We start from the raw sequence: 26,460 nt of genomic DNA, 5'->3' as shown, positions 1-26,460 counted from the left end.
AAATCCACCTTTTTACCTCAGACCCCCTCCCAACAGAAAAAGACACCGTCTTTTCAGCCGCAGTCCTTTCGGTCCTATAAGAACAAGCGGACAAAAGGACAGTCATATCTGCCTCGGGGCAGAGGAAGGGGTAAAAGAGGGCAGCAAGCAGCCCCTGCCCAGGAACAGAAGCCCTCTCAGGGTTCTGCAAAGCCCTCAGCATGACGCTGGGGCCTTACAAGCGGACTCAGGAGCGGTGGGGGGTCGACTCAAGAATTTCAGCGCACAGTGGGCTTGCTCACAGGTGGACCCCTGGATCCTGCAGGTAGTATCTCAGGGTTACAGGTTGGAATTCGAGAAGTCTCCCCCTCGCAGGTTCCTAAAGTCTGCTTTGCCAACGTCTCCCTCAGACAGGGCGACGGTATTGGAAGCCATTCACAAGCTGTTTTCTCAGCAGGTGATAGTCAAGGTACCCCTCCTACAACAGGGAAAGGGGTATTACTCCACGCTATTTGTGGTACCGAAGCCGGACGGCTCGGTAAGACCTATTCTAAATCTGAAATCTTTGAACCTGTACATACAAAAATTCAAGTTCAAGATGGAGTCACTCAGAGCAGTGATAGCGAATCTGGAAGAAGGGGACTTTATGGTGTCCCTGGACATAAAGGATGCTTACCTGCATGTCCCAATTTGCCCTTCACATCAAGGGTACCTCAGGTTCGTGGTGCAAAACTGTCATTATCAGTTTCAGACGCTGCCGTTTGGATTGTCCACGGCACCTCGGGTCTTTACCAAGGTAATGGCCGAAATGATGATTCTTCTGCGAAGAAGAGGCGTATTAATTATCCCTTACTTGGACGATCTCCTGATAAGGGCAAGGTCCAGAGAACAGCTGGAGGACGGAGTAGCACTAACCCGACTAGTGCTGCAACAACACGGGTGGATTCTGAATTTTCCAAAATCTCAGTTGACCCCGACGACACGTCTGCTGTTCCTGGGAATGATTCTGGACACGGTTCAGAAAAAGGTGTTTCTTCCGGAGGAGAAAGCCAGGGAGTTATCCGAACTTGTCAGGAACCTCCTAAAACCAGGGAAAGTGTCTGTGCATCAATGCACAAGAGTCCTGGGAAAGATGGTGGCTTCTTACGAAGCGATTCCATTCGGCAGATTCCACGCACGAACTTTTCAGTGGGATCTGCTGGACAAATGGTCCGGATCACATCTGCAGATGCATCAGCGGATAACCTTATCGCCACGGACAAGGGTGTCTCTTCTGTGGTGGTTGCAGAGTGCTCATCTGTTAGAGGGCCGCAGATTCGGCATACAGGACTGGGTCCTGGTGACCACGGATGCCAGTCTGAGAGGCTGGGGAGCGGTCACACAGGGAAGAAACTTCCAGGGAGTATGGTCAAGCCTGGAGATGTCTCTTCACATAAATATACTGGAGCTAAGAGCGATTTACAATGCTCTAAGTCTGGCAAAACCCCTGCTTCAGGGTCAGCCGGTGTTGATCCAGTCGGACAACATCACGGCAGTTGCCCACGTAAACAGACAGGGCGGCACAAGAAGCAGGACAGCAATGGCAGAAGCTGCAAGGATTCTTCGCTGGGCGGAAGATCATGTGATAGCACTGTCAGCAGTATTCATTCCGGGAGTGGACAACTGGGAAGCAGACTTCCTCAGCAGACACGATCTACACCCGGGAGAGTGGGGACTTCATCCAGAAGTCTTCCACATGATTGTGAACCGTTGGGAAAAACCAATGGTGGATATGATGGCGTCCCGCCTCAACAAAAAACTGGACAGGTATTGCGCCAGGTCAAGAGACCCTCAGGCAATAGCTGTGGACGCTCTGGTAACACCGTGGGTGTTCCAGTCAGTGTATGTGTTCCCTCCTCTGCCTCTCATACCAAAAGTACTGAGAATTATACGGCAAAAGGGAGTAAGAACGATACTAGTGGCTCCGGATTGGCCAAGAAGAACTTGGTACCCGGAACTTCAAGAGATGCTCACGGAGGATCCGTGGCCTCTACCTCTAAGACGGGACCTGCTTCAGCAGGGACCGTGTCTATTCCAAGACTTACCGCGGCTGCGTTTGACGGCATGGCGGTTGAACGCCGAATTCTAAGGGAAAAAGGCATTCCGGAAGAGGTCATTCCTACACTGGTAAAAGCCAGGAAGGAGGTGACTGCACAACATTATCACCGCATTTGGAGGAAATATGTTGCGTGGTGTGAGGCCAGGAAGGCCCCCACGGAGGAATTTCAACTGGGTCGATTCCTACATTTCCTGCAAACAGGATTGTCTATGGGCCTCAAATTGGGGTCCATTAAGGTTCAAATTTCGGCCCTGTCGATTTTCTTCCAGAAAGAATTGGCTTCAGTTCCTGAAGTCCAGACTTTTGTAAAAGGAGTACTACATATACAGCCCCCGGTTGTGCCCCCAGTGGCACCGTGGGATCTTAATGTAGTCTTGGATTTTCTCAAATCCCATTGGTTTGAGCCGCTCAAATCGGTGGAGTTGAAGTATCTTACATGGAAAGTAACCATGCTACTGGCCCTGGCTTCAGCCAGGAGAGTATCAGAATTGGCGGCTTTATCATATAAGAGCCCATATCTGATTTTCCATACGGACAGGGCAGAACTGCGGACGCGTCCTCATTTTCTGCCTAAGGTGGTGTCAGCGTTTCACCTGAACCAGCCTATTGTGGTGCCTGCGGCTACTAACGATTTGGAGGATTCCAAGTTGTTGGACGTGGTCCGGGCATTGAAAATATATATATTTCAAGAACGGCGGGAGTCAGAAAGTCTGACTCACTGTTTATATTGTATGCACCCAACAAGATGAGTGCTCCTGCTTCTAAGCAGACGATTGCTCGTTGGATTTGTAGCACAATTCAACTTGCACATTCTGTGGCAGGCTTGCCACAACCTAAATCTGTCAAGGCCCATTCCACAAGGAAAGTGGGCTCATCCTGGGCGGCTGCCCGGGGGGTCTCGGCATTACAACTCTGCCGAGCTGCTACTTGGTCAGGGGCAAACACGTTTGCAAAATTCTACAAATTTGATACCCTGGCTGAGGAGGACCTTGAGTTCTCTCATTCGGTGCTGCAGAGTCATCCGCACTCTCCCGCCCGTTTGGGAGCTTTGGTATAATCCCCATGGTCCTGACGGAGTCCCCAGCATCCACTTAGGACGTTAGAGAAAATAAGAATTTACTTACCGATAATTCTATTTCTCGTAGTCCGTAGTGGATGCTGGGCGCCCATCCCAAGTGCGGATTGTCTGCAATACTTGTACATAGTTATTGTTACAAACAAATTCGGGTTGTTATTGTTGTGAGCCGTCTGTTCAGAGGCTCCTACGTTTGTCATACTGTTAACTGGGTTCAGATCACAAGTTATACGGTGTGATTGGTGTGGCTGGTATGAGTCTTACCCGGGATTCAATATCCTTCCTTATTGTGTACGCTCGTCCGGGCACAGTATCCTAACTGAGGCTTGGAGGAGGGTCATAGGGGGAGGAGCCAGTACACACCACCTAATCCTAAAGCTTTATTTTTGTGCCCTGTCTCCTGCGGAGCCGCTATTCCCCATGGTCCTGACGGAGTCCCCAGCATCCACTACGGACTACGAGAAATAGAATTATCGGTAAGTAAATTCTTATTTTCTTAGTTTTTTATTTTTAATAAATCTGCAAAAATCTCAAAAAAACTTTTTTCACGTTGTCATTATGGGGTATTGTGTGTAGAATTTTGGGGGAATAAATTAATTTATTCTATTTTGGAAAAAGGCTGTAACATTATTCTAATTTGGAAAAAGTGAAACGCTGTGAATACTTTCCGGATGCAGTGTGTGTGGTATAGTCAGCTGCAGTGTTAAAGTCTCCTCATACAATTAGGTTTGGCATTATTGGGATAATAATGCAATTTGGTTAAAAATGGGGGTCATTCCGAGTTGTTCGCTCGCTATCAGTTTTTAGCAGTCGTGCAAACGCTAAGCCGCCTCCCTCTGGGAGTGTATTTTAGCTTAGCATAAGTGTGAACGAAAGGATCGCAGAGCGACTACAAAAAAAAATTGTGCAGTTTCAGAGTAGCTCTAGACCTACTCCTAGCTTGCGATGACTTCAGACTGTTCAGTTCCGGATTTGACGTCACAAACACGCCCTGCGTTCTCCCAACCACGCCTGCGTTTTTCTTGGCACGCCTGCGTTTTTTCGAACACTCCCTGAAAACGGTCAGTTGACACCCAGAAACGCCCACTTCATGTCAATCACTCTGCCGCCAGCAGTGTGACTGAAAAGCTTCGCTAGACCTTGTGTAAAACTGTATCGGTCATTGTGAAAGTGCGTCGCGCGTGCGCATTGTGCCGCATACCATGCGCAGAAGTGCCGGTATTTTGCTTCATCGCTGCGCAGCGAACATTTTCAAACACTGTTTTTATCTGGTATTGTAGCTGTTTGTTGTACTACCAAACCTATCTTTTTTGTAACAATTGAGGCACGCTCTTGGAGCTAACAATCCCTCAATGACCCAACTTAACAGATCCCACCTCACTGAGGAGGGTTTGTTTCTATAGTGTTATTTTACACAAGTGAGTCTGGCATGTTCATTCTAATGAGGTATGTTCAATAAAAAAAACATTAGTAAGTTCAGATATTTTTTATATTTTACAAAGGTTATATATGTGGCTTGTGGCACCTATATAAGGCCAGATGTAATAGCCTGCGATTCGTGGGCACTGGTGCACTTTTGGCAAAATAGATATAAAGTAGCAAAACCAACTTAAGTTTGCCTTAAAACTAACTGACTTTAAATCTAGCAGCTATTTATTAAGAGTTATTTATATAGCTCACAAAAATTCTGCAGCGCTTTACAGAGAATGTGTTTGGACATTCACATCAACCCCTGCACCTTTCGGCCTTTTAGCTAGCCATACACCTAAAGATTTATATGTCCAATCTGGCTGGTTGGAATGAAAATCTGGTAATGGATGAGAGCAAATGGCAATTACCATTTGCTCCCAAACACTAGAAAATGGACAAAAATGGTCAATCAGACAAATTGTCTGAATGACCCTTTTGTCAGTTTTACAGAGTTTAGATCAGGCATGTCCAAACTGCGGCCCTCCAGCTGTTGAGAAACTACACATCCCAGCATGCCCTGACACAGCTTTAGCATTCTCTGACAGCAAAACTGTGTCAGGGCATGCTGGGATATGTAGTTTCACAACAGCTGGAGGGCCGCAGTTTGGACATGACTGGTTTAGATGCAAATGGTCAATTGCCATTTGCTCTCATCCATTACCAGATTTTCATTCCAACCAGCCAGATTGGACATATAAATCTTTAGGGTTCATTTTTGTTAGAATCCAATTAACCTACCCATATGCTTTTGGAGTGTGGGAGAAAACTGGAGCACCTGGAGAAAACCCAAACCAAACATGGGGAGAATACACAAACGCCACACAATTAGAGCCTTGGTTGGAACTAAACCCAAGTTGTCAGTGTTGTGAGGCAGTAACGCTAACCACTATATTGCCCAATAAATGTTTCTGCAAATCATAGACTATTAACATTTAGTAATACAGGTTGAGTATCCCTTATCCAAAATGCTTGGGACCAGAGGTATTTTGGATATCGGATTGTTCCGTATTTTGGAATAATTGCATACCATAATGAGATATCATGGTGATGGGACCTAAGTCTAAGCACAGAATGCATTTTTGTTACATATACACCTTATACGGGATCCGGTCTGAAGATCGACAGTGTCTAGGTCGACAATGTTTAGGTCGACCACTATAGGTAGACAGTCACTAGGTCGACATGGATGGAAGGTCGACAGGGTTTCTAGGTCGACATGTGCTAGGTCGACAGGTCTAAAGGTCGACATGAGTTTTTCACATTTTTTTGGGGGGGATTTTTTCATACTTAACGATCCACGTGGACTACTATTGGAACGGTAAAGTGTGCCGAGCGAAGCGAAGGCACCATGCGAGGGGACGCGGCGCACTAATTTGGGATCCCGGTCACTTTACGAAGAAATCGACACCAAAAAAAAAAAAATCCTCATGTCGACCTTTAGACCTGTCGACCTAGCACATGTCGACCTAGAAACCCTGTCGACCTTCCATCCATGTCGACCTAGTGACTGTCGACCTATAGTGGTCGACCTAAACATTGTCGACCTAGATACTGTCGATAAAACGAACCACACCCCCTTATACACACAGCCGGAAGGTAATTTTAGCCAATATTTTTTGTAACTGTGCATTGAACAAAGTGTATCTACATTCACACAATTCATTCATGTTTCATATACACCTTATACACATAGCCTGAAAGTCATTTAATACAATATTTTTAATAAGTTTGTGTATTAAACAAAGTTTGTGTACATTGAGCCATCAAAAAACAAAGGTTTCACTATCTCACTATCACTCAAAAAAGTCCGTATTTCGGAATATTCCGTATTTCGGAATATTTGGATATGGGATACTCAACCTGTATATAAAAAAAAATCATTTTAGACAGTACAGAGATATCTGTTTTTCTTTTGAACATATTTTTCTTTGTTTTGCCTTTTTTACTGAATATCAGGGGAGCTGAAATATCAAGACATTCATTACAATTATGTGATTCATTTATGCTACCAAATTATACTGTTCTCAAATGGTCATTTCCTCCCCAGATATTTAGGTGGCAATTATATCACTGTTGTTGAAGGTTTAGAAGGTCTTGAGGAATTAAGAGAACTGCACCTTGAGAATCAGCGGATTCCAGCTGGAGAGAAACTACTGATGGATCCAAGGACACTTAATTCTCTCACTGTAAGTAACTAATATACAGCTTATGTAGAGTACGCGACATAAATACTCTTCTACTAGTCCAGAGTTTCCCAAACACAGCCCTCAAGGCGGGATGCAGTTAATTTGCCGGCTGTCGGGATCCTAGCGGTCAGGATACCGATGCTGGAATCCCAACAACTGACAATGCCGACAGCCGGAATCCCAGCGAACAGGGGCTATTCACACACCTGGGTATCCACAACACCCATAGAGTGGGAATAGAACCTGTGGCGAGCCACCGAGCCCGCAGCGTGGTGAGCACAGCAAGCCCGCAAGGGGATTCTGCGCTCACCCTGCTGCCGGCATACTGGCAGCCGGGATGCCGGCTGTCAGTATAACGACACCGACTTCCCAGCTGCAAGTATGCCGACAGCAGGGCCAACTGTGCGCTCGCCCTGCTGCCGGCATACTGGCGGCTGGGATGCCGGCGTCGGTATATTGGCCCTCATTCCGAGTTGTTCGCTCGCTAGCTGCTTTTAGCAGCATTGCACACGCTAGGCCGCCGCCCTCTGGGAGTGTATCTTAGTTTAGCAGAATTGCGAACGAAAGATTAGCAGAATTGCGAATAGAAATTTCTTAGCAGTTTCTGAGTAGCTCGAGACTTACTCCTACACTGCGATCAGTTCAGTCAGTTTCGTTCCTGGTTTGACGTCATAAACACACCCAGCGTTCGCCCAGACACTCCCCCGTTTCTTTAGACACTCCCGTGTTTTTCCCAGAAACGCCAGCGTTTTTCCGCACACTCCCATAAAACGGCAAGTATCCGCCCAGAAACACCCACTTCCTGTCAATCACACTCCGAACACCAGAACGATGAAAAATCCTCGTTAGGCCGTGAGTAAAATACCAAACTTTTGTGCTAATTTACTTGGCGCAGGCGCACTGCGAACATTGCGCATGCGCAGTTTGCGACTAATCGCTCCGTAGCAAAAAAAAATAACGAGCGAACAACTCGGAATGACCCCCATTGACGGCTGGCATCCCATCCGCAGGTAAATCATACTGATTCCTTCAAGGCACCCTAATGGTCCTGGTTTTGAAGCTATCCATGGTTCTACATAGATGGTTAAATTAAAGTGACTGAGACACTAATTAAGGTCAAGCATGGAAAACTTAAAACCTGGACCATTATGGGTTCTTGAGGACTGCGTTTGAGATCCTCTGCCCTAGGTATTCTGTGTTTCCCACCTTGATCCTTTCATACATGAATTATGATAACCTAATGAAAGATTTAAAAAAAAATACTTTTTATTCGTATTCAGGGCTTTTTAAAGTTTTAGTTTTTTAAACTATAAAACGAGAGAAGTTATACACGTGTCCACTTGAGTGGACAACATGCATCTGCAACATGAAAAATTGCTCTAGTAAGGTAAAGTAAGGTAAAATGCACAAAATGTTTGTGATAGTTGTTCTTTTCAACGTTGCTCCATAGAGCCAGCATTGATCAAATCTTGAGTAATGGATGTTGTGAAATCCAACTGAGTCTTGTGATTGAATCTAAGCATTCGATACAGCAGTCCTGCATTTACACAAGTCACATCAAGAAAGTGAAAAAACACCCAAATGTACCATCTCCTATTTTTGCATCTGTGTAGGTACAATGCCACTCACTGATCCATGAGATCCACTTCCTCCATGTGCGTGTTATACTAGTCTGTACCTAATCCTGTTGCTAGATGCTCTAGATGCCTGGAGAAAATAAAAACAATACTAATAAAGCATCCACCACTACTACCACAGCTGCTACTAATGATAATTTTAAATAATGTACAATTTGAAAAAGTTAAGGTAACATATAATGATACATTTAAGGCTATCAGCTGTCAAAACTGGCATATCTAGCTATTATATGAGCAAAATATTTATGTTGGGAAAGCCTAACATGCCATACGGGTCATTCTATTGTACGACGTTCACTGAAGCGGACATATAGTACATTGACTGTCTAAGGGTGGAGGGAGGAGAACACTGCAGTTATATCACCTCTTCTACACTCCAGCCCTGCTGCTATTAATCGTCCACCACCGCTGCTTGTTCCTGATTGGTGGAATTCATCCATACTGTACACTTTCACAAGCAGCAGCCTGAGCTTGAAAGTACTGTATGTGTAAGAGTTGAAGGCGGGTCTGGGCTGCTGACTTGCAGATTTTTGCATGCATCACTCAGTAAACGTTACAAAAAAACAAATATCTGGGCCACATCTACCATCTATGGCAGGAGACCAGTCAGTTCTCTGCCATTGATGATTGAAATACTTGCTATCGACCATAGACCATCGATGTGTTCTAATCATCGATTATCGATGGCCATACCTATTCTTTAGGAGATAATGACCAGCGGCGGCCACATAGTGCAGGGGGTGGGGGGGCTGGGCACTAAGCACATATAAACATACATGTTCTGATACATGTAATATATGCGCTGGCTGGTTATCCCGGGGATCGGCAGCAATGTGTTTCTCACAGCCACTGTGCAGCATAAGACTTCACTCTCGTTCTAAGCTTGTGAAACTAGCCAATGGGAGTCTGAGGGCAGGCCTAGAAGTAGAGTGAAGCCTTATACTGAGTCTCGGGTACTGCACGGCGATTGTGATAGACAAAGCGCTGCTGATCTCTGGGATGTATGTATGCACTACATACATCAGAACATGTATGTCTATATTTCCTAAGTGCCCTCAAACCCGCCCCCGCACTATGTAGTCCCCACTGCAGCCCAGGAGCTGCAGCTGCCACTGATAATGACTTAATAGTGGCCTCTATGCATGAAAGGGTTAGGTCTGTTGTAATTTCTTAAAGGCTCCTATCCCAAAGCTTCATATTAATGCAGTATAAGTACTGGAGATTATAGTTGCAGGGGTTATAGAAATGGTACAGCATGTGTCAGTGATCACGATGAGCCCAAAAAAAAGTAGGTCCCAGGGACCCCTCACTTTTAAAAATTGGGGTCCAACCTGTCTTTTTTGGGGTTCCATCAGAAGAAAGGTTCTTATTAATCTTATTAATGATTCAAACATAAAAGCACAGACTTGATGTTGACACTACAAAAGTGTTGCAAGGGGGAGTATGGGGTGACAATGCTGCTGGGCTGTATAGTATGCAGGACACTCTGCACCAGAGCTGTAACTAGACATTTTGGCGCACCTTTGGCAGAAACTGAATTGGTTCTCCCCCTTCCATACTGAAAAGCATGGACAGTGCGCGCCAAAGGCACTCAGCAAAAATGTAGGGGCATGGCTTCGTGGAGAAGGGGCATGGCCACATCATAGTAATGCCGCTTGTACACACTGCACCAGGTAGAACCTCCAATACACATTGCACCAGGCAGAGCACATTATACACATTGCACCAGGCAGAGCACGTTATACAAGTTACACCAGGTAGAGCACATTATACACATTGCACTAGGTAGAGCACGTTATACACATTGCACCAGGTAGAGCACGTTATACACATTGCACCAGGTAGAGCACGTTATACAAATTACACCAGGTAGAGCACGTTACACACATTGCACCAGGTAGAGCACATTATACACATTGCACCAGGTAGAGCACGTTATACACATTGCACCAGGTAGAGTACATTATACACATTGCACCAGGTAGAGCACGTTACACACATTGCACCAGGTAGAGCACATTATACACATTGCACCAGGTAGAGCACGTTATACACATTGCACCAGGTAGAGCACATTATACACATTGCACCAGGTAGAGCACGTTATACACATTGCACCAGGTAGAGTACATTATACACATTGCACCAGGTAGAGCACGTTATACACATTGCACCAGGTAGAGCACATTATACACATTGCACCAGATAGGGCACATTATACACATTGCACCAGGTAGAGCACGTTATACACATTGCACCAGGTAGAGTACATTATACACATTGCACCAGGTAGAGCACGTTACACACATTGCACCAGGTAGAGCACATTATACACATTGCACCAGGTAGAGCACGTTATACACATTGCACCAGGTAGAGCACATTATACACATTGCACCAGATAGGGCACGTTATACAAATTACACCAGGTAGAGAACGTTATACACATTGCACCAGGTAGAGCACATTATACTCATTGCACCAGGTAGAACCCCCTATACACATTGTGCCAGGTAGAGCACGTTATACAGTTCGCACCAGGTAGAGCACCTATACACATTGCGCCAGGTAGAGCACTTATACAAAATAATCCATCTTTCAGAAGATAGGAGGTAGTAATGTACATTTATAATATGCTAATGCCATCATTCAGTACAGTATGACTAAAATAACATAAAAAACAACAACTTCGATTTCTAGGTAACCAGTAATATTTTACATCCATGATAGTTACGGTAAAGACACTGCAGGAACACAGAGTAATGTATAGGGATTTGTCACACAACACGTATTCTACTACCTCAGAACAACTTTAGCCACAGAACAAGGAGGAGGCCATGACCACATGAGCACATTGTCAGTCACAGCAGTCGCACAGCCAGGAGGATGCTATGAATGGTGCAACCCCCACCAGGGATCCTGCACACAAACTTTGGAGGAAGGCACTGAGAACCTGTGGGCAGACGTAAGCTCGGCCGTCCCTGCATTACAGGACATCAGCCTCTGGATTTTAGCCCGGGCACAATAGCACATCCTCATGCATCCTCCATCTGTCACCTGTAGTGCAGGACCGGGCCAGGCGAAGTCTGGGTCTCAGAGAGGAGCGGGTGCACGGTGGTGTATCGGAGAGGCCTGAGACTACCCTGCTGTGCCGCCTCCTGCTGGCCGGTGCTGACCCCGGCGCTGTGCTCTTCTCTTACCTTTATAATAGTGGCAGACCTTCTTCTTTCCACCCCCCTGACTGTACGCCATGGAGTACTGCGCGGACGCCGCTCAAACTGGGACCCGCTGGTGCTCAGGACGGGCCGGGCTGCAGTGGGAGGAGGCGGAGCGCTGATAGCCACCACTGCCCGTTACTCGGTAATCCATGGAAACGTCCCGCCAGGCCAGCGCTGTATGCATACAAACAGACACAGTGCAGACAGAAGGTGGTGGGGCCAGCGAGGGTAAGTAGAAGGGTCTGGCAGGAGAAAGGGCGGTGTGCGTGCGGAGCAGACGGTGAGGGGAGGCGGGGCGGGAGAATACACTCACCATGGTCTTCTCCCCTTCCAAGTTCCTCCCTCTGCTGCCGTGGAGACGGAAATTGACTGACAGCGCAGGACAGCGCTGCTGGTCATAGCGCGTCCTGAGGGACCCTGCGTTTTTTTAATTTTGAGTCCCCACCATCAATTCTTTGGTAAAATACGAGCCATAGCGCGTTTTTGCCATCACTGTGTGTTATAGTTTACAACACATCATTTGGAAGTAGTGATCAGCACCACTTTGGCACTAGATTGTTGAGGACACCCCTAGACACAACAGTAACGCCTCATTTTATTATTTTCATTGGTTATAAGGCCTCATTTGATGATAGCCAATTTAGTAGAATAATAAAAATGGCCACTATGACAATTGTTTTATTGTATTTACTATATGTATACATATTTACTAAGTAGGATAGCTTATAGGAGTAGTATGTGCATGTCTTACCCATTTACACTCCATTCAAGATGGCATATGGTACAGTACAGTGGAAATATTTAGCAGTTATATCCCTTTCAGACCGCCTGAGGTGGGTCGCACCTGGGAGCCTGACACAGGAGCTTCCAGGGTGCGACCCGTCTCAGGGCCCACTCCAAGCACCACCCGTCCACACAGAGTTAACGGGAAACGGCTCGCATCGACCCGGATCCCATTTACACCGCACAGCCAGCTGGGTTGAACACGAGTTCAACCCTGGTCACTACCAGGGGTGAAATACCTTGTCGCTCGACCCCAGATATTTACCCTGGCACCTTTCAGACCGAACATGAACACGGGTTATCAGCGCTCATGTGCAATAACCCATGTTCAAAGCTGGCGGTCGGAAAGGGGTATTACTGGTACATTTTGGGCTGACAGTACTAACACAGGCATCCAAGTGCTGCCCCCAACAAGTGCCGCCCCTAGGTGCCTAATGGGAAATTTGCCACTGGGGATCAGAACTCTTTTTTTTCTTTTGTTAATTTTTTTTTAATGACATTATTGATGGTGGAGGGTTATTGTAAAGAAACAAGGGGAATGTTAGCATTGGTTGTGACTCTTATATACATGACTAAACTGTATTTACAACACTTTATTAACATTTTCAATACAATTTACAAAGTAATCATGTATTTTTACAGAAGTCTCTTACCGTGCTGAATATCAGCAATAATAATATTGATGAATTAAAAGAACTCGCAGTTTTGGAAAACTTAACCCAGCTTGTGGCTGTGGACAACGATCTTAGAGACATAAAGGTAATTTCAAATAATTGAAACTAGCCAGTACATCAAATAATTGTAAATAATTGTATTTATTTGCATGAGCAGAACTGTAGCAATTACAGGGGAAATTACATCTATTGGAGCTGGACCGCTACACCGGCCCAACCGCTACACCGGACCCTGTTCTGCTGTTTCAGATTTAAAAGTCCAAACAGGGCTTCACTGCACGTGTTGACTATGAGGCCAATTCAGACCTGATCGCTGCTGTGCGTTTTCGCACAGCGGACAATCAGGTCTGAACTGCGCATGTGCCGTAGTGCACATGTGCATGCCAGAGATGCTATCGGCATCTCAGCCCAGCGATCGCCTCTGCCTGATTCACAGGCAGAGGCGTTCGCTGGGTGGGAGGGGGTGGGCAGGCGCCGTTTTGGGGTCTGGGCAATGCAGGCGTGCCTGGACCCTGCGGGGGCGGGCCATTGCGGCTGCGTGACAACACACGCAGCCGCTGCGACCCGGGATGCGACAAGTAGCTCCTTGCCAGCGCGCAGTAGCTGCATTGGTAGGGAGCTACTTGTCAAGTACAAAAGCATCGCCGCTGTGCGATGCTTTTGTACTTGTGCGGGGGTGGGGTAGGGCCTGACATGCGGGGCGGACTTGCTCCGTGCTGGGCGTCCCCCCCACATGTCAGAGTAAATGATCGTAGATGTGCTAAACTTAGCACATCTACGATCAACTCTGAATTGCCCCCTATGTACATGCTCAGAAAAACAAAGGGGGTGGGGGGCAAATTTTGATATGGGCCCTGACGTTTTACTGCTATGAATTTACTTGCATGTATGATGTGTTAAGTGCAATGTATGCCCAGCTTGTATATTTCCATTTTTCCATGCAATGGTGTGCAATTTTAGTATGCACCGCTTTCCAAAGTACCACATCTGTCAGTTTCTGCAGCTGGATATAAAAGGCAATAATAATGTATACAAAACTGCTGAAGACGTGGTGGCTTCCAAAGCGCGGCATAGGAAATGTATCCCTTGGAGGATAAGTGTACCATAATCTTCAGCCTTTCTGTTATTAAAAAAGTTGCATAGCACATTGGGCAAATTAGTTCCACAACAGCCGATCAGTAACATCCCATGTCTACATGTAAGTCACCGGAGCTCCTTGTCGAAGCATTACTGGGGCATTGAAAATACTTCAAGAGAGATATTATGCCTCTTATTCACTCTTTTAAATGCCCCTTAAGCTTTTGCACCCTAGGCAAATGCCTAGGTTTGCCTAATGGTAGCACCAGCCCAGTATTGGAGAGACACTGAAATCAGCCTAAAATGCAAATCCAGTTGTAGAAAGATTATCAGGACCCCTCCAATTAAGGTAAAATTGGGATGGTTCAACAGGAATAAGTAGGTGTAGGTATGTTTTTGTATAAATACGCTTTCAGTGGACATTATATTACAGGTGATACAGTGAGTGATAGTAGACGGAGAGAAGTTACTTGCTGTGCTTTGGGCTACACTTTTACAAACACAAAGCTATTTTTTAATGTTTAAATGTTTAATAAACTACAGATGGGTTCTCATTCACCCACCCTCAATATGCCATGCGGCACGAGACTCCTGGCGCGAGTGGGCCAAGCTGAGCGGTGTAGCGTAATGAATTTGTTCTTTAAATTTGCGTCTTATTTGCACAGCAGACAGAGCAAAACACCACTCACTGTGTACCAGAGACACCAGGGTGCGGACGCAAAGCGGTGGTTGTTCGCATATCAGTCAATGTTTTTTCACTGCGCATGCGTATGAGCCGCAGTGCGCACGCGCAGTGAGTGATTTGCGAGTGTGGTCACAGATTTTAGTCGCAAAGTGATGAACAGGCAGTCTGCGTTTAGGGTGGGAACAGGGAGAGGTAATGCGAATGCAGGTATGTCATGGCCATGCGGATGATGTTTTCTGGGCGTGCATGCATTAGCAGCTGCGATCACATTTGCTGTTGGAGAGGTCTGTGCGTGCCGGAATAGCAGCTTAGCCTGCGCATATTCAGAGGCACTCAGGCTCTCGACCCGATATACAACAATGGCCCTCATTCCGAGTTGTTCGCTCGCTAGCTGCTTTTAGCAGCATTGCACACGCTAGTCCGCCGCCCTCTGGGAGTGTATCTTAGCTTAGCAAAATAGCGAACGAAGGATTAGCAGAACTGCTACTAAATAATTTGCTGCAGTTTCTGAGTAGCTCCAGACCTACTCCTAGACTGCGATCACCTCAGTCCGTTTAGTTCCTGGTTTGACGTCACAAACACGCCCTGCATTCGGCCAGCTACTCCCCCGTTTCTGCAGCCACTCCTGCGTTTTTAACTGGCACACCTGCGTTTTTTAGCACACTCCCTGATAACGGCCAGTTTCCGTCCAGAAACACCCACTTCCTGTCAATCACACTACGATCACTCGAGCGATGGAAAAAACGTCGCTCGAGCTTGTGTAAATCTACAAAGTTTTGTGTTAAAGTACTTAGCGCATGCGCATTTTTGCAGTTTTTTCACTTGTTCGCTGCACTGCGAAAATCAGCAGCGAGCGATCAACTTGGAATGACCACCAATGTTACCAATGTTTCTGCAATCATGTGGCACAGTATGCAAAAGATGCGATTGCAGTGGGTTTCTGACCATATTAGCATATAACCGCAATTGCATACAGCAAATCATTTCAATAGAAGTAGGAAGAATAACCACACCTGAATGACCCCCACTGCGCTGCGACTTTAACAGCACAGGAATTTGTTTTACATATGTACCAAGTTGCAGATGAAGCAGAACAGAACTGGGGTTGAAAAAGAGCCACAACCACTGCATCATAGCACTTCTTACACAGATTCAGACTCAGTAGTACACAGATGTACAAGTGTTGCATATCAAATTACTCAGTGTAGTCCCGTGAAGCGGTTATGTCACATTGCATTGTGACTAAGACGCACACTGGACTGAAAAATACGCGAAAAAAGGCTCCAGGCGCACAGGATCTGTCATGACGAAAAGGGACTCAAAAAGACGAGAAAAAAAGCCCTCGGCGCACAGGATCTGGCATGATGAGAAGGGCTGTTTGGCATAACTGCGGCAGTAGTGTATGAGGCCACATCTGTACAATAAAAGTTGAAGGTAGACATACTTGAAGTAGTTTAAATTCCCTATAGTTTTGTTTGTGATTATGCCATTGAATTGGGTCTGAGCAGATTTATCATCATTATGACTTTAATGTATTCAACCTCTGGTCAGTATTGATTATTGGAAGAACATAAACAAAAAGATGGATTCATCTTCCTTATGCCTTCGTCTGGGCCAGGATGCACAATATAGATTTTCCTTTCCCACAGAGATTATGACAAGCAGTCAGATGAGTGACAAATTGCTGTCTGAAGTCCTAGTTAAGGATCTGAGTTAAGCATTTCCAATAAAAATGATGCTCCCTTGTTCAGATGCAAGTTCATCAATGGGCAGTGTTAGCATTGGAGAAGGCTATGGCCAGTGTTACTTCCCTTGTGTATGACTTGTGATTTCTCAATCACTTCTAAGTGATGGTGTGACATGATCATTTATCAAGTAGAGCTTGCACAAAAAGGAGCTGGTCCCTCTAGTCATAGCTATTGAAAGGCTGGAAAGTGAGAGCGCAGTTATTAGAGACAGGAAGGCAATAAACAAGTAGAGCGTATCCAAAGAAGTAATCATATTTCACCACAGGATTAGAGTGTTCTAAGATAAACATACACTAGGACCAGCGTGTTCTGGGTCATTTATCAAGTGAGAAACAGTTAGCAAGTAATGCTTCAGAGTAGCCATATATTTATCACAGGCTGGTGCTACAAGTTCTGCGTTTCTCTGTAATGTATCACTTTCTACTTTCCCTGATGAACATTATTAATCTAAAAACCACAAAAATAAACACTAGTGCCTTAAGATTTTTCAATATATGTTGTGAAAATTCAATTGAGGTCAGAGAACAATGGGAAAGACCTGAGAACATAGTTTTCGGTATTGCTCATGTGGCTGGATTCTTTTTTATGGTTTCACTGTTAGGATAGTGCACATTGCAGATTTCCAGGAAAGCTTCATTTCCTTTCATTAACTTCATTTGAATATAAAATGCATCCATCACTTATAGACAAAGGAGTAAGCCATGTTGTAGAGGGAAGCAATACTCAGATGCACCCAATCAGATCAGTTGGAATCAGTGACACTGCATTGGCATGGAATTTCAGTGTGTTCCCATGGTAATGCTACAGGTTTTTTAAAGGGGTGACTCTTGTTTGGGCTCATCCTAGGTGAACGCACCATTTAATCTTATCAGTCAGGATATACTGAAGCAGTGGGACTTCCCGGACGATTACGGCATAATGTAGTTGGATGTGAGGCGATCTTCACGTCCAGTCATTGTTGTACTCTCCTGTCAAGAACCCCTGCCACTTCTGCTCTCCTTGCCCATAGAGTTAAATGTTGATATTGGCTGGGAGAGAGGAGTTCAGTAGCAAAGGTCTCCTACACACAGTGATGGCAGCCATTTTGTTGGTGGAACAGATATAAGATTGGAACCAATTGAACAAAGTAGCACATGATGTGATAATAGATGTCGGGTAAGACAGTACAGTACAACGGTAATTGCGCTGTCCCTTGCTTAAGTATATATTATGTTGGAGCGTGCACAAATAAAATACTATGAATTTAGGGCTCCATTTAGCAAAGATGCTCTTGGTATTTAACAATACTGTACTTACCCCTCTGACGAGGTCCAGCAACATTCTCCATGCTCTGGCTGGTAGCAATCTCTGCCAGTGACAGTCTGCTGTGTCAAGCGCATATACGACAGCCAGTGTGCACAAGCGCATTACACTTTCACCCGGCGGGGACCCGGCAATGCCTGGAAGGATTCGCTGAGCTGGAAAGGCTGCACTGGGTCCCATTCCATCAATAGATGGTTTAAGGAATAGAGTGACAAACAGCGGTACACTAAGATTAGTGCTGTTTGTTTCATTCTGAAAGGAGGACATAACCCCTTTAGCGAGTGCTAACTGAGTTAAGTCTCATTGTTAAATTGGGCCCATAGTACAAACAACACAACACATGCAAGAATCTGCCTATATCAGGCATAAACAATCCACTGCCAAGGTGGTGCCAATAGCCCTGGCTTCCTTTGTTCTGGAGCAGAACATGTAGGTGTATTGGATTCCTTCCTGTAATGGGAACACGTCACTTTTGTTCATATCCCTGGACACTCATTGGGGGGTCATTCCGAGTTGTTTGCTCGCTAGAAGATTTTACCAGCATTGCACACGCTAGGCCGCCGCCCTCTGGGAGTGTATCTTCGCTTAGCAGAATTGCGAACGAAAGATTAGCAGAATTGCGAATAGAAATTTCTTAGCAGTTTCTGAGTAGCTCGAGACTTACTCCTACATTGCGATCAGCTCAGCCCGTTTCGTTCCTGGTTTGACGTCACAAACACGCCCTGCGTTCGGCCAGCCACTCCCCCATTTCTCCAGACACTCCCGCGTATTTTCCTGGCACGCCTGCGTTTTTCCGCACACTCCCAGAAAACGGCAAGTTTCCACCCAGAAACACCTACTTCCTGTCAATCACACTCCGATCACTTCAACGATGAAAAATCTTCGTTCGGACGTGAGTAAATCTACTAAGTTTTGTGCTAAAATACTAACCGCATGCGCACTGCGTACCATGCGCATGCGCATTTTTGCCTTAATCGCTCCGTTGCGAAAATCGGCAATGAGCGAACAACTCGGAATTACCCCCATTGTGCAGTAGTCACTGTCTACCGAAATGCAGATGCCATTGTGCTATAATGTTCATTTACAGCAGTTCTTTTTCATCTCTTTTTTATATATATTTTATTGATTCTAAAGCATTTTTGAACAAAGAATGAAACAGTATACAAAGTCATAATAATAAAATAATGAATAGATATAAATGACATGTACAGGTGTCCTGCAGAGATACTGAACATATAATACATGCACAAACAACTAAAAGATGAAATACGTTGACCACTTAGGTAGTCAAGAAATAAAAGTTACAAAAGAGAATACAAAAAAATAAATTGAGAAAAATTTCAGTGCTGTGTAGACTAGGAGTTCCTCAACAGGGTAATAGGAGGGTCATTATCGGGTGGTCTTCTGTATGCCGAATGTCGGGATCCCGGCGCACAGTATACCGGCGCCGGAATCTTGACACCCGGCATACCGACAACTATTCTCCCTCGTGGGGGTCCACGACCCCCCTGGAGGGAGAATAAAATAGTGTGGCGCGCGTAGTGCGCCACCGTGCCCGCAAGGGGCTCCTTTGCGCTCGCCACGCTGTCGGTATGCCGGTGCTCGGGCTCCTGGCGCCGGTATGCTGGGCGCCGGGAGCCCGAGCGCCGGCATACCGTACGAAACCCGTCATTATCAACTAGTCGTAGCGAATATCACAAAGTGGGCGAAGAGCATTGGATGAGCAGCCGTTGTAACTTTCCCGAAAGTAAAAAAATGGGGCAACCCTAGATTCTTTGGCCAAAGAAGCCTCCAGCCAACCCATCCTAAACAAGAAAAATAATTTTTCCTTGAAGAGACAGTAAGGAGGCATTCCTGGCTGAATAAATACCTGCAATAAAGTCTTTTTAGCAGCTGCACTTAGGGCGGGTAGGAGTTTCCAACAACCAGCCAACCTGGATTCTGGCCTGTAACATACTGAGCTCTGGGATATTGACTACAACCCGTAATAGATACGACTTTTCTGTAAAGTAGTATTTGTTGTAACAATTGGTCTTCACTTTACTGCTAGTGATTTTCGGTGGGTAACTTGAGAAGCAAAATCTAACGGGAATCCCATTATTCCCCAGGGATTCCCACAAAACAGTCTACAGACTAGTCTTGCCAAACTTTAGCTCATAGGTTCTCAAACGCGGTCCTCAAGACACCAAACAGTTCATGTTTTCCAGGTCTCCTTACAGTATCACAAGTGAAATAATTAGCTCCACCTGTGGATCTTTTAAAATGTGTCAGTGAGTAATGAATACACCTGTACGCCTTCCGGGTGACTTGGAAAACATGAGCAGTTTGGTGTCTCGAGGACAGAGTTTGAGTATTATTGCCTTAGCTCTTTGTACAGGAGGAAAGCAGACCCAGGTCAGAGCAAATATATCAGGGTCATAAGCCAAGCCATAGGTTGCGGTAACGCCGGTAAGGCAGCAGAGTTCCAGAGTCACAAGTAAAAAAACAAAGTCATTCCCAAGCTGGATAAGCAGCCGAGAGACAAACAGTAATAAGAAAGGTGCACAAGCACATCAATTAAACCTCTTAAGCACATGGTCCAGAGAGATGCAACTACAGTATAACAAAAGCGGCCATTCGGGCAGAAGTATCTAGGAAATAGTGCAATGGATCGGTAGCATGGTGCACAGAATACCTGACTGGCTTCTGAATCAGCATGATCAAAAAAACAGGCTAGTACCTTTGCAGAATAGTGATAATCCCAAAACGGCTGAGCATGGTGTCGGCATTTACTATCAGCAGTGCCCCTTGTTTCACAGAGCAGTACACACAAACTAAAATTCATTTAGCTAAGCAAAATGAATAAAGAGAGGGAGCATTTTAATGACTTTCTTTGATGCATGGCGTTGCACAAAACCTGTTCCACTCATCAGAGTGATGGGAATTTACAGCCAGCTCAAAGCTGTTGATGGTTGGGCCTCATCCTTTAATGGGACATTTAGCTCATTTCAGTTTGACCAAAGGTAAAACAATGCTTCAAACACACACAAGTGACATACGTACTGTATGTATTAAAGACTTAGGGGGTCATTCCGACCCGATCGCACGCTGCAGTTGTTCGCAGCGATCGGGTCGGAACTGCGCATGCCAGACGGCCGAATGCCGTCGTTACCTAGCGATCGCCTCTGCCTGATTGACAGGCAGAGGCGGTCGCTGGACAGGAGGGGGTGGCATGGCTGCGTTTGCCCGCCGTTTTCGGGCGTGGTCCGGCCAACGCAGACGTGGCCGGACCATGCAGGGGGCGGGCCGCAGCGGCTGCATGACGTCACACGCAGCCTCTGCGACCCGGGGCAGCGACGAGTAACTCCCGGCCAGCCGCAGGACCTGCGCTGGCTGGGAGTTACTCTTCCAGTACTAAAGCATCGCCGCTGTGCGATGCTTATTTTTTTCCAATTTCTTTTATTGAAGCATTGTATAAAAATAAGTCAGTTTCCAAAGGTAAAATACAAACATTGTATTCAAGAGTAAGGAGATGAAAATCTAAAAAGTGAGCAATATCACTAATCTCATATATACTGAGCATTCAAGTTTAGATTCCAGATACGTTAAGCAATCAACAAACAATAATACAATGGATAAGATATTGTCAGAAAAAATAAATAAATAAACAACCAAAAATAAATAGGTCATCTCTCCCTCATCTCCCCCCGCCCCCCCCCCCCTCCGCATTCACATCTAATCAATCAAAATTCACCTAGAAATAGGATGTGTCCAGCATTATAGGTGGGTCGTTATCTACAAGGCGTTGCAGATACCAAGTGGTATGTTTTAGACTAGAATAGATTTGTCCTCTCATTTCTATGGACAATGTGGCGATGTAGGTTTCCCACATATCAAAAAATGTTCCCACTTTTGTTTCCTTTTCTAAGGAACTCCTGTGAGATGCTTTTGTACTTGTGTGTACGGGAAGGGGGGAGCCGGACTGACATGCGGAGCAGACTAGTCCTGTGCTGGGCATCCCCCCACATGTCTGGAAAGATGATCGTAGCTGTGCTAAATTTAGCACAGCTACGATCAACTCGGAATGACCCCCTTAGTGTCACCCCACTCTCATGATTAAATGAAGCCATTAATGATGCTAAACTGAGAAAACCAAGTAAGGGGTGGCTCTAGAGTGGTAGGTGGTTGTACATGCAATTCCAGGGTCACTTCTAATATGCCATGGTAGAGCAGAGAGTATGTGTGCACCTTGTAGTTCACTAGATGGATCATCTTGGTATATAAGTACAATAATAAAGCGTATACCGGTTTGCATCTAATGTGCTTTATAAATTAGATCAAGTATTTTGTATTCAGGCACTTTGCTTATACTATTTTTTGTTCATTAGGATCTGGAGTTTGTTTTGAGCAAATGGCCTCGACTGTGGAGGATGGATCTTAGTGGAAACCCAATTTGCCACAAGCCTAAATACAGAGACAGAGTAATAGTTATCTCAAAGACGTTAGGTAAATAACACATTGCACTTTGTGTCAAATTAATCAGTATTAAGAAAATAAACGCTTATAGCCAATCTGTATAATAATCTGCTAAAGTCTGTCTGTCTCCAAAATGCATACGCAGTGGGAACCGGGATCCTCTTCCAATGGCTTCCGCTGCAGTGAGTGAAAGGACAAACCTTAGCCAGAGAGAGCACATAATAATAATTTTATTTATGTAGCGCTTTTCTCCAATAGGACTGAAGGCACTTTATAGATAGTATGAACATAATACAGGGCATAAGCTCCAAGCATTATTCATCCTGCCTATGAAGAATCCAGGTGAGGCAGCCATTATAGGCCTACTATATAGGATTACACTGGGCAGAGTAGGCAATGCCCAGAATTAATGACAGATAATGCAGGAGATACTTGCAAAATCATCAGAACTATGGATTGTTCATTTGATACAATAGAGTGCCAGATGAGGAAGCCACTGCTTTGGTTACAATGTGTGATAAGCAATATATGGAGACAAGACATACAAAGACAAGTGACTAACAGTATACTCACTACATAAACAGCTCTATGGGTTGTTCATCCTGCCCTTTAAAGTACCAGATGAGGCAGCCATTTAGGGCACACTGCATAGCTTACATTGCTCAGGATGAGCAATTCATAGAAGTGTAACATGTAGAGGGAAGTTACAGAGAAAATAAAAAGTACAGTAGTTTAAAGTGGGTGGAGATACTGGGTAAGTGGCATTGGGAAGAAGGGGGGCAGTGGGAGGGTATGATAGAGTAGGGAGTCTTATGATGCGGCAGTAAGGAGAGACATACAAAGCCGTCAGTATATTACACATAGAACTATATGATAAAGTGGATTAGTAACAGAAATGCCATACTCTAAAATTTGTGGAGACAGAACTGCCATTAAAACTATGTATCCTTGAAATGACATCCTTAGAATGCTGCCATCACGATGTATCTCTTAAATACTGCACCATGTGTCTTGTGAATTGTGTAGCCAGAGAGAAAGGAAAAGATATATACTGTGAAGATGGAAAGGAGAGATGGGATTTAAACCACAGTTAAGACTATGTATCCTTGGAATGACATCCATAGTATGCAGCCTTCACAATGGAGGGCCAAGGCCTGGTAGAACCCACCAGGAACGGGGTAATTATTCAGCTGCGGTAGGGTGCGGGATTGATAGGGCAGTAGACAGACCAAGGTGAGCATAAATACTTTGTTCAGAGTAGCACGGAAGTCAGCACGATCTCCCCATGCACCTACTAGACGTTCGCACTTAGCATACGTTTTTTATGGGCTTGTAGACGGAATTGCAGCATATTCAGAGATAAGCTTATGCATAGATCTCAGATGGATCTCTTGCTCTAAGAACAGGTCTGGTGCAAATGCATGCTGATAGTGATGACAGCTGCTCTCACAGACTGATGTATAGGGGCAGTGTAGTCACATAGATCCGGCTGACCCTGATTACAGGCGGAAATCCAAAGCTAGTTTCAGCCATGGAACGCAGCCATAGCTGTGCCTGTTGAAACTGCCCTGATATCAGTAAGACTAGTCACACAGGCCTAATATGTTTGTACTGGGTAATTGGATCAATGATCAGTTTTCCTATACCTGCAGGATCAATTCTGACATTTCTGGAGCCTGTTAATACAGTTGGAAAATGATTGTACACATTGACCAGTGGTTCCCAAACTGGGTCCTCAAGGACTCCCAACAGTTCATGTTTTCCATGTCTCCTCACAGAATCACAAGTGAAATAATTAGCTCCCCTTTTGAATTGTGACAGTAAGTAATGAATATACCTGTGCACCTGCTAGGTGACCTGGAAAACAGGAACTGTTGGTGTTCTTGATAACCTAGTTTGGGAACCCCTGACACAGCCCAATAGATGACATCAACAACATTACTAATAAGGATATGACTGATTTTCTTTGGGCACCTGCTGCGGTACATGGCACGTTTTAATGATATCACCTATAATATAAAAGTGTGTGCATTTAGTATATGTCAGTGATAGGCAACCTGACACACTTCAGTGGCTGCATTGGGAGGCCCTCTAATCTTCAAAGTGGCTACACATTACTCTTAATCCCAGTAGTGAGTTAATTTAATACATTTAATCAATACAAGAGACACTTATCTGTAAAATACTGACAGGCCTTTTATACCAGAAGCATTCAAAGCAATAGCAAACAAATTAGATAACAAAACAGGATGGAGCTGGGGGATGCAAGTGATAGCTTGGGGGGCCATCTAGGTCTTCTACCCTCTACACCAAGGTATGTGATCCCCTTCCATGCACTGATCATACCTACTGATTGCACATAGGCCCTCATTCCGAGTTGATCGCTCGTTATTTTTCATCGCATCGCAGTGAAATTTCGCTTAGTGCGCATGCGCAATAGTCGCACTGCGACTGCGCCAAGTAACTTTGCTATGAAGATTGGATTTTTACTCACGGCATTTTCTTCGCTCCGGCGATCGTAGTGTGATTGACAGGAAATGGGTGTTACTGGGCGGAAACACGGCGTTTTAGGGGCGTGTGGATGAAAACGCTACCGTTTCCGGAAAAAACGCAGGAGTGGCCGGAGAAACGGGGGAGTGTCTGAGCGAACGCTGGGTGTGTTTCTGACGTCAATCCAGGAACGACAAGCACTGAACTGATCGCACAGGCAGAGTAAGTGTGGAGCTACTCTAAAACTGCTAAGTAGTTTGTGATCGCAATAATGCGAATACATCGGTCGCAATTTTAGGATGCTAAGATACACTCCCAGTAGGCGTAGGCTTAGCGTGTGTAACTCTGCTAAATTCGCCTTGCGACCGATCAACTCGGAATGAGGGCCATAATCATGGATCTTGTGAATGTCTCCTGCTGTTTGTGAATACTGCCAATATGATACATTTCCTCTTTACACCAGAAATCCTAGATGGTAAAGAGATCAACGAAATGGCCAGGCAATTCCTAGTGAACTGGAAAGCCTCAAAGGATGCCCAGAAGAAAATCAAAGAAGAGAATATGGCTGGAAGATTAGTCTACCAACAGTTATGTAAGCTGAATATTAAATAGCTATAAACTTTTATAATATTTATAATCTATGTTAGCCCATCCTCTGTCGTTAAGGTTTATATTCATACTACTGTATTGGACCCGTCTCTCCTCTTCCCTGTCCCCTACACTTCCTCCGGCCATACTTTCCCACAGTCCTGACTTCCTTCACTCTGTCCCCCATACTGTGGGAGCTCCTGTTCCCACTGTGGATACTGATCTCAGGACATGCCATAGTGAATGATTATATAAATATGCCTTAATATTGTCGTCATCATCGTCATACGCATTTGTCCAGATTACTAGCTAGTTGTTACTAGATAGGTATGTACTGTAGGACCAATGCAAATAAATGACTGGTTGGTTGCTATGGGTTGCAGTTGTAGTTACAGTACATATGGAATGGAAAGCTCAGTATAGGAGTAGGGACACTATGACTATACTGTAACTGTTTTTGCATCAAGTTCACTAAAAAAGGACAACCATCATAAATATAACCAATTTTTTGTTTTATTTTTTTATTAGATGCTTTAGAACAGCCTCGCGACCTCCTGCCTGTACTTCATCAGACCACTAGTTATCTAAACAAGGACAAAACAAAGTCTGCATTTATGGCTCAGATGCATAGTGACCATATGCAAGGCCAACTGCAAAGATCACTGCCAAAGAAGGCCATTATTATCAGTGAAGACACACGGTAAGCTGGTAGAGATCTGAAAATTTCTGTTTATCTTCTAATCCATACGTAAACGTATCTTTAATCGTATAATCTGCGATTTTGCTAGAAAACACAATTTCTCATACGTCCCAGAGGATGCTGGGGACGACATCAAGACCATGGGGTATAGACGGGATCCGCAGGAGACATGGGCACTCTAAAGACTTTTCATTGGGTGTGAACTGTCTCCTCCCTCTATGCCCCTCCTCTAGACCTCAGTTTTAGAAATGTGCCCAGGTCGACTGGATGCACTCTGAGGAGCTCTCCTGAGTTT

At 45.1% G+C, this 26,460-nt stretch overlaps 1 protein-coding gene across 3 annotated transcripts in view; it reads left to right on the top strand.

The window, feature by feature from the left end:
• Nucleotides 1–26,460, top strand: part of PPP1R42 (protein phosphatase 1 regulatory subunit 42) — a 154,563-nt gene that overhangs the window by 107,677 nt on the left and 20,426 nt on the right. For 2 of the 3 annotated variants that reach the window (XM_063923854.1, XM_063923855.1), the window contains exons 4-8: nt 6,670–6,808; nt 13,089–13,205; nt 22,300–22,417; nt 25,341–25,469; nt 25,994–26,165. In XM_063923854.1, coding sequence (XP_063779924.1) covers nt 6,670–6,808; nt 13,089–13,205; nt 22,300–22,417; nt 25,341–25,469; nt 25,994–26,165 — 675 coding nt within the window. The remainder of the gene's footprint in view (nt 1–6,669; nt 6,809–13,088; nt 13,206–22,299; nt 22,418–25,340; nt 25,470–25,993; nt 26,166–26,460) is intronic. The other variant, XM_063923856.1, reaches the window with a different exon arrangement.

This window comes from Pseudophryne corroboree, chromosome 5, assembly GCF_028390025.1.
Source record: "Pseudophryne corroboree isolate aPseCor3 chromosome 5, aPseCor3.hap2, whole genome shotgun sequence".
Lineage (NCBI taxonomy): Eukaryota > Metazoa > Chordata > Amphibia > Anura > Myobatrachidae > Pseudophryne > Pseudophryne corroboree.
The sequence above is the reverse complement of the archived record's forward strand: the minus strand, read 5'-3'. Positions and strand labels throughout refer to the sequence as shown.